This window comes from Mastomys coucha, unplaced genomic scaffold (assembly GCF_008632895.1).
Source record: "Mastomys coucha isolate ucsf_1 unplaced genomic scaffold, UCSF_Mcou_1 pScaffold16, whole genome shotgun sequence".
Lineage (NCBI taxonomy): Eukaryota > Metazoa > Chordata > Mammalia > Rodentia > Muridae > Mastomys > Mastomys coucha.
The window spans coordinates 13,418,184-13,426,781 of record NW_022196898.1 but is presented as its reverse complement, the minus strand read 5'-3'; the positions used below and the strand labels follow the sequence as shown (position 1 = coordinate 13,426,781).

Sequence of the window (8,598 nt, the reverse complement as noted above, 5' to 3'; positions counted from 1 at the left end):
TAAAGAAAATATCTAAAAAAAAAAAACCACAAAAATAAATTCCACAAAATTAAAGCCATTACCTTGGAAAACAATTTCCTTCCTTCCCCTTCCCTCCTTCCCTCCCTCCCTCCTTTCTCTCTCTCTTTCTTCCTTCCTTTCTTTTTCTTTTTTCCCTCCTTCCTTCCTTCCTACCTTCCTTCCTTCCTTCCTTCCTTCCTTCCCTCCTTTTGTTCTTTAAGTAAATACAGGAAAACAATGTTACAAAAGAGACTAATTCAAAGGATCATATTGGAGGGCATTGGTTAGGAAGAACCCTAGTATCTGGGCTCCAGGCTTAGAGCAAATATCTCAAGACTAGAAGCACCGAGCTGGGCATTAGTATTATCTTTATAATATTGCCCACATGATTTCAGCAATTCCACTCTATAGCCAGATATTTGAACTTTTACATTTAGTGCAGAGAAAAAGTGGAGAGAGAAAAGGCTGGCACTGAGTGACAAAGACCTTGGGCACTGTTTTGATTGACAGGATCTTTGGACATGACTCAAATATAAGCACTCGTGCTGTGCACTAAGCTTTCTGGCATATACCTTTGGGCCTTTCCTGGCACAGTTCTTTCCTGTGGTACAGGTTACCACTTCATTCACTTCTGCTGTACTTATCATCTACCCTCTGCTGTTGTTTGTCTCTTATTTATCCAGTACTCAGTGACAAGTGGATGAGTCATTTACAGAAATGAATGAAGCATGTTGTTAGTCAATACTCAAATCAAACTGGAGTGTTTAGTTTTTCATTGTTTAGTAATTCAACAAGTTTAATTGTAACTGAACTTGGTGTTTGGTGCCGAAAATGACTCCAGTTCTACAGGGCTCAAGGCCTGGGAGAAGATCAAACTAAGCAGCTCTGTGGGTTTGAGTGCTTAGCTCACTTGATCATCAGTCTCCAGGTATTATCAATTGAGTTGAAGAACAAAGGTCAAAACTAATACTGTGAAGTACTGATGAGACTAGTGTGCAGAGGTCAGTCATATCCAAAGGCTGTTGCTCAAGATCATTCCTGGCATCTCCTGTGTAGCTTGTCCAATGTATCACATGAAACAGCCAAAGAAGGCGGTGTGTGTGTTCACAGGATGCTTGACTAATAGAAAAAGTAGGGACTAATAGCAGAAGAATATTCGGCAGACAGAGTAAGGCCAAAGCACAGGCTGAAGAACTTAGTTTTGTTAAACTAAGATGTTTCTGTGGGCCTTGTCCACCAAAAAATTAGAAAGAAGCCACTTGAGAGATAAAGTTAAGTGTGTGAGAAAAAAAAAAGTGGCCTTAGTGAAGAAAGCCATTCATTGGGAGTTCCTGGCCATGTTGTTAATACAATACACTTCAGTGTTCTCAGTAAATCCTAAGAGAGGGAGGTATTGCTGTGGTCAAGGAACCTGAACCAGCAGTGAGAAGGATTGCTCCAGAATGAACAATTAGAAAACAGAGTATACGTATACGTACTCGTCTTTGTCCACCTTTTCTCGGAGCTTCTTTAGCTGCTTGCTTTGGCTGAATTTCAAATTTTGAATAATATTCTCAAAGTATTCATCTTCCCTGTAGTTCAGCTACATTGGGTAAAAATGATTTGGGGAGAAATATTAATTCCATCACTATCATAATTTCTCTACAAAACAAGTTAATACAGTTAGGAGACAGCATTTAAATTTGCCAGAGGATGCTTTTTGATTCACCTTGCTATACGTTATAGTTCAGTCCTCCTCCTAGCTGAATCACAGTTTCTGTGTAGTTTATAACCAATCAAATAAAGCCAAAGGTCTGGCCAACCTCACAACACTGATAGCATTCTCCATACCATAAATGTGTACAACCACACCCTCTTTATTCAGTATCCTGTGTTTGTAGTATTTTAAATATATATTATACTCATTTGATCTTCCTGATGATCCTGTAACCTAAAAGCTGAGACCAGCGGTTTAGAGTAAGTGTGGGTGTTGGAGATGTTTCCGGTGATTTGCTAAGATTTAAGAGTACCAGGGCTAGATTCTAGGCCCGAGGCAGCTTTGAGTGTGCTTCTTCTCTCAGGCAGTCCACTCTTGCAGAAAAAACAAAAACAAAAAACAAACAAACAAAAAAAAACCAAACAAACAAAAAATCATACCACCAACAAGGCTAATTTCTTCTGTAAATGGAAAAGGATGAATAAGCATTTTGGCATGTACACCTCCACATTCCACTAGTTCTTGGTGGATGAGCAGCCATCATTGTCACCTCACACCTGGGGGCATGTCACCTGTTCTGACTAGAGTGACATGTCATGGTGGTCACAGGATAACAATGAGTATCTCATCCAAGTCCAGTTACAGGTATCAACTGACTTGAACCAACATCATCTCTTTTAACAATGACATTATCAGCGAGAGTAAAAACTGTCTTGGTTCTCAATTATATTTGGATTTAAATAGAAAACGCCTAATGTGTGATAGCCACAGAGATAATAATTGGAAAGTAGAAGGCTTTTTGACTTCTGTAGCCTGTGTAAGCTATTGTAAAGGACCGTGGGCAGCCAGTCACTCATCACTTAGATGGTTACTCCTGACACTCTAAAGTAATGGTTCTCAACCTTCCTAATACTGAGACCCTTTAATACAGGTCTTCATGTTCTGGTGACCCCAAACCATAAAATCTTTACATTGCTACTTCATAGCTGTCATTTTGCTACTTTAATAAATCATAATGCAAATACTTTTGGAGACAGAAATTTGGCCAAAGGAATTGTGACTCACAAATTGAGAATCACTGCTCTAAAGGATTAAATGTTTTTCTCACCACTATTAAAATGTAATATTGATACCAAATAGAATCTAGTACAATGACAAGAAAGGAGGTTAAATTAGACATAGCTTGAGAATCAGTGTTGAGGGTATTAGGTGTTAGTGGAAGCTGTGGTTTTAGGCTATTTTATACAGACAGTGTCTGGCCTTTCCAGGATGCAGTGACCTTGCCACCAGCTCCACACATCACTGCAGAGACTTACCTCAAGATACTCATTATTCAGTTTGTTCTCATTGGAAATGATGTCATCGGGATAGCCAATCCTTTCTTTAATTGCCAAGGCCTGTGAAAATTACAACATTGAAAACAGAGATACAATTATCTCCATAACCGCAGCCTTCAAATACAAACATCATATGTCCACAACCAGCAATTAAATAGCCTGATGTGCTATTTACAAATGGAGCACCTGACAGCCTCAACCAGTGTTCTTTGCAATGGCTCTTTGCTTTAGCTAAAACAATAATAAAAAATTAAAAATAGGCTTGAAATTTATCTCCTAAACCTGTCCATCCTTCCAGGCTGCAGCTTTCCCATTTGCTCCATTGCTCCATGTATAATATTATTTTATGAATTTTTTTTCTCTCCAGACTTTTCAATTTTATAGAACGTGTAACATTTAGTGCTCCCAATCTTGGAGGATATAATTATCTTTCCACTTCACTGATTCAGCTGAGAAAACAGATAAGGGCTCCATGAGCTTCGTGGTAATACACTCCTGAATATTGGTTCCTTCAGTTTTTATGTTCCCCATGTTTCCCAAAGTCACTGCCACTCCTCTCAGGTTAAATGAATGACATGAACTGCATGAGGGGGGAGCAGGTTTCTTTGTGATCTACCTTGTATTCATCCACTGTATAGTATTAGTTCTACGTTATTATTTTAAATGTATTTATTTTAATTGTTCCATTACTTATTTCTACTTACTGGTTCCCCACCCTTCTCTGAAACAGGTCTCTGACTGTCATGGAACTCATGAGTAGGCTGTATGTCTAGTGAGCTTCAAGGATACACTCACCTCGACCCTTGCAGCACTTGAACTCAGATCTGTCCCATCATGCTCATTTGGTTTTGTTTGTTTGTTTTGTTTTTAGGGGTTTTTTCAACATAAGTTTTAAAGATTAAACTCAGGTTGAGCTGAGGTCATGTTTACAAGGCAAGCATTTACCAACTGAGCTTTTAGGCAATTTTTGATTATATTTTTTCCTATATATTTTTGAAGTTGACCTTTGCGTATAGATTGATTTGCTTCGATGGCTCTGATTGGTCTTTACCTTCTCTTCAGCTTTCTTTTTTGTCTCAGCATCCATCCAAGTGAGGTCATCTAAAGTCTGAATAAAAACTTCCCGGATTTTGGCAATCAAATCTTCAACCTCAAAAAAAAAAAAGGATATTAGCTTATTAATAGTCTAATAAAGAACTGTAGTCCACGAGTTCACTCTTCACTACAGTTTTTAAAACAAAGCTACATGCTGCCCTTATAGGTGCAATTGTATGCTAAGATGTGTAAATTTACAGATGAATTCTAACCTCCCCCAAAATGGATGTAAATGAGCATATAGGGCCATTAAATTTTAAAGAAATACTGCTATTATCAAAATTTGTGAATTAAATAGACTTTATTACATACACAAAGCTAAAATCATCTTCAGGATGCCTTAGTTCTTGCTTTCCTTTTAGAAGAATAGGATATTAGTTCTCAATGTCACCATTGGTTCAATTAAGCAAAGTAGCATTTCAATAAGTTGTTTTACTATGCCATTACACTGCATTGCCTTAATTTCAGTAGCAATTAGAAAATAGGATACTAATCTAGTATTTCAAATAAACTGTGCCTTACTTTTTTTGTATTTAAGGAAATGATCACTTGGGGAACAGATAACTTTATAAGCCTAATACATCTTCTGAGATCTTTTCTGATTTCTTTCTTCAGAGACTTGAAGTTCTTATCATACAGATCTTTCACTTGCTTGGTTAGAGTCTCACCAATGTATGTAATATTATTTGTGACTATTGGGAAGAGTGTCATTTCCCTAATTTCTTTCTCAGCCTGTTTAGCCTTTGAGTAGAGGAAAGCTACTGATTGCAGGAACAAATATGGAGATGAAGTGTAGAGCAGAGACTAAAAGAAAGGCCACCTAGAGACTGCCCCACCTGGGGATTCATCCCATATACAGTTACCAAACACAGACATTATTGTAGATGCCAAGAAGTGCATGCTGAAATGAGCCTGATAAGGTTGTCTCCTGAGAGACCCTGCCAGAGCCTTACAAATACATGGGCGGATGTTAGCAGTCAACCATTGGACTGAGCTCAGGGTCCTTAATAGAGGTATTAGAAAAGGGACTGAAGAAGTTGAAGGGGTTTGCAACCCCCTGGGAAGAACAACAATATCAACCAACCAGACCCCCTAGAACTCCTGGGTACTAAGCCAATAACAAAGGAGTACACATAGCTCCAGCTGCATATGTAGCAGAGGATGACTTTGTCATGCACCAATGGAAGGAGAGGTCCTTGGTCCTAGGAAGGCTCAATAGAAGCCCCAGTGTAGGGGAATTGAGGGTGGGGAGGTGGGAGTGGGTGGTGAGTGGAGAACACCCTCATAGATGCAGAGGGAGGGAGGATGTGATATGGTGTTTCCAGGAAGGAGGGAAACCTGGAAAGAGGATAACATTTGAAATGTAAAAATGAAAATATACAATAAAAAGATAAAAAATAAAAAAAAGTCTAATGTATACTGTACATGACAGTGTATATTAAAGTCACTGCTTCTGGGAAACAGAAAAGTACTTTCAATTAAACAATATGAAGGCAGAAACATAACTAGACTTCTACAGGGAAGGTAGAGACACAACTAGACTTTTAAGAAGTACAAGTTGAAAAATCTGTTGAAAACAATGGTACATTATGATCCACAGATTCTTTGCCTAATTAATAAAAATTAAGCAAAACTGTGAATTATTGTAACTGCTGATCAACCATGTGAACTGCCAGGGTGCTATTTAGATGCTGATGTGTTGTGCTGAAGCATTACCACGTGCTTGCTCTCTCCAGCAAAAGCTGCTTCCACATAAAGCCTCCCCACAGCATTCTCCATGTTCCCATTGACATAGTTAGCACATCGTCTCCACGTTGCAGTTTCTGATGTAGTCCCGTAAAGGGCCTATAAAATAGAAAAGGCAAATGGCATCTGACCAGGAGTCAGGGCTGGTGAACAGTAAGAACATGCAGTCTGCAAGATGCTAGTCTTTATGTCTGGCTGAAGTTCCTGCGATACTAATTGCTTCTCTTCACAGAGTAGCTGTCCCTAAGCTACAGTAAAATGTAATCTGACTGGATTGTTTACTTTAAAAAAATGGGCTTCGGCAAACAAGGTATCTTTTCAGAGGCTTGTCCCAATAGAACTTTTAGCTATTACAAGTTAATAACCTCCAGAAAAGCTTTGGGAGAGAAAATACAGCATGGTACCTACTATACAAACATGAAGAAATGTTCAATAAAGGAACAGAAAGGAAAGCTTATACACAAGAAAACACATTTCTCCTCTTAATGGCTTAAGTGAAGTTCAGGTACTTTAGGAAAACTGTGTATATATACATTGTAGTATCTTAAGGGGATTGGCTTAGACAATGGCAATTTACTGAAACAGCATTTAATTTTTTTTGCAGTCTTTAGTTATTTATTTAAGACAGTCCCGAGTAGACCAGACAACCCTCAAATTCCCAATGTCTCTGAGAATGATGTTTGGCTGTTGGATCCACTCCACCTCTTGGGTGCTGGCATTAGGGGTGTGTGAGACCATCTTCACTAGTTTGTTCGCCCATTAGCATTTTGAAAAGTGATACCCAGGCATGCTCACAATTGAGCCACATCCCAGATCTGATCAAAAGTTGTTGATTTTAGTGAAGAAACTGGAACTTTTAAGCAGCTATTCTTTGCCAGAGCACCAACCAGGATGTTAGGGTTTTCCTTCTTCAGTTCCTACTGACCCCTTTCTTTATACCTGGACTAAACTGATTGCATAAATAACTTATATACAGCCTAAGAAAAGGCTTTGATGTTCTACCTTTGCTCCAAAACACAATAACAAAGAAGTCTATCTTCGTTTAAGCCCCAGTGTGCCACATGCACCTGAAAACCAAGTCAATTGAGGAAGGTACTTCTATGATGGATTCAAACACACTGGCAACAACAAATCAATGTATTCATTTATCCAGCCATGGGCCACTCCTTACATGGCTACTACTCATGATGTCATAAGAGGCCAGCATAGGATGACCTCTTCCTACACAAGTGTAAAATAACCAAGTCTGGGCATTTTGTCTCTTGGGGAAGATCAGCAAATTCTAGCAATTACATGGCAAGCATTTATAACCATGTATCTCTTTATGCTTTAAGTCTTAAGAAAAGAGAGATTGTGTCTTCACCTTGCGGAAAGCATTTCTGGACTCCTTGTAGTTTCGGCTGAGGCTGCTTACAAGATCCATTATGAACCTCCAGGACATTAAATTTTGAAGATCTCTGTATAAAAAAACCCACCACCCAGCAACAAAAAAGATGAGGCTGCAAAGCTTCTAAAGACTGATATGAAATGCAAATTTGAAGACATGGGCACTCTGACATACCTACCTGGGAGAATATTTGGTAAGAATAGGCTTAAGTTTGGTTAAATATTCTGGAGCATAGACAACCACTTCTTCCTCATTTTGAATATTAATATTCACAGTTGACATGATTTCATTTGTGAAATTTGACCAGCTGAATGGCTGGGGAAAAAGCAGGCATAAAACATTTAGTAATTATAGCTTTCTTCTTGGTTCCAAAAAGTATGGTTTTAAGTTCACACACTACAGGGGGTCAGTTGCATCATAAAATGCTTAATATAATAATTAGTTTGTATTTGTTTTTTTTTTTGTCAATTGTTCCAATCATCTTGAGAATAACTATTAGCTCTACAACATGATTATTAGTTAGTAGAATTAGACCAACAGCTTTTAAGAACAAAAACATTTCGGTTGTGCATACAGAGTGCACAATTAGAATTTAGGCTCACTGTCATCTCGTCTTTAAAAAATATTTTTTAAAAAAGAAGAGAAATGGCAGACCTAGGGCACAAGCTCTGCAGCCAGTCCCACAACACCCAGAGGAAGCTCCACTCCCAGGTGCTCTGACACACCCAGGATCAGAGGTAAGCAGGCACTAAGATCTGTCCCAACACTGGGAGTAACTGGGACAAGAGGGACCAGGCACTTAGGAACTCCGTCAGCCTAGTGACTCCGATTCCTTCTGGTCTGTCTGGGTTAGTGTTCTGAGTAGACCTTGGGCACAAGCTCTGCAGCCAGTCCCACAACACATAGAGAAAGCCACACTTCCAGGTGATCTAACAAGCCCAGGATCCCAGGATCCCAGAATCACGGGATCACAGAGGCAGCTTGACTCTGAGAAGTCCTGACACAACCAGGATCACAAGAAGGACAGGCTCCAGTCAGATTTAGCAAGGGCAGATAGCACTAGAGTTAACCAGATGGCAGGAGGCAAGTGTAAGAACATAAACAACACAAACCAAGGTCACTTGCCACCATCAGAATCCAATTAACCCACCATAGCATGTCCTGGACATACCATCACACCAGAAACGCAAGATTCAGATCTAAAATCACTTATCATGATAATGATATAGGACCTTAAGAAGGACATAAATAGCACCCTCAAAGAAGTAGAGGAGAACACAGGTAAACAGCTAGAAGCTCTTAAAGAGGAAACACAAAAATCCCTTAAAGAATTACAG

At 39.1% G+C, this 8,598-nt stretch overlaps 1 protein-coding gene across 4 annotated transcripts in view; it reads right to left on the bottom strand.

Moving 5' to 3' along the window:
- The window catches only part of Mme (membrane metalloendopeptidase), a 121,214-nt gene that overhangs the window by 29,734 nt on the left and 82,882 nt on the right, over positions 1–8,598 (bottom strand). For all 4 annotated transcript variants that reach the window (XM_031373984.1, XM_031373985.1, XM_031373982.1 and 1 more), the window contains 6 exons: positions 7,440–7,576; positions 7,238–7,331; positions 5,845–5,973; positions 4,085–4,183; positions 3,013–3,093; positions 1,479–1,582 (listed from right to left, as the gene is read on the bottom strand). In XM_031373984.1, coding sequence (XP_031229844.1) covers positions 1,479–1,582; positions 3,013–3,093; positions 4,085–4,183; positions 5,845–5,973; positions 7,238–7,331; positions 7,440–7,576 — 644 coding nt within the window. The remainder of the gene's footprint in view (positions 1–1,478; positions 1,583–3,012; positions 3,094–4,084; positions 4,184–5,844; positions 5,974–7,237; positions 7,332–7,439; positions 7,577–8,598) is intronic.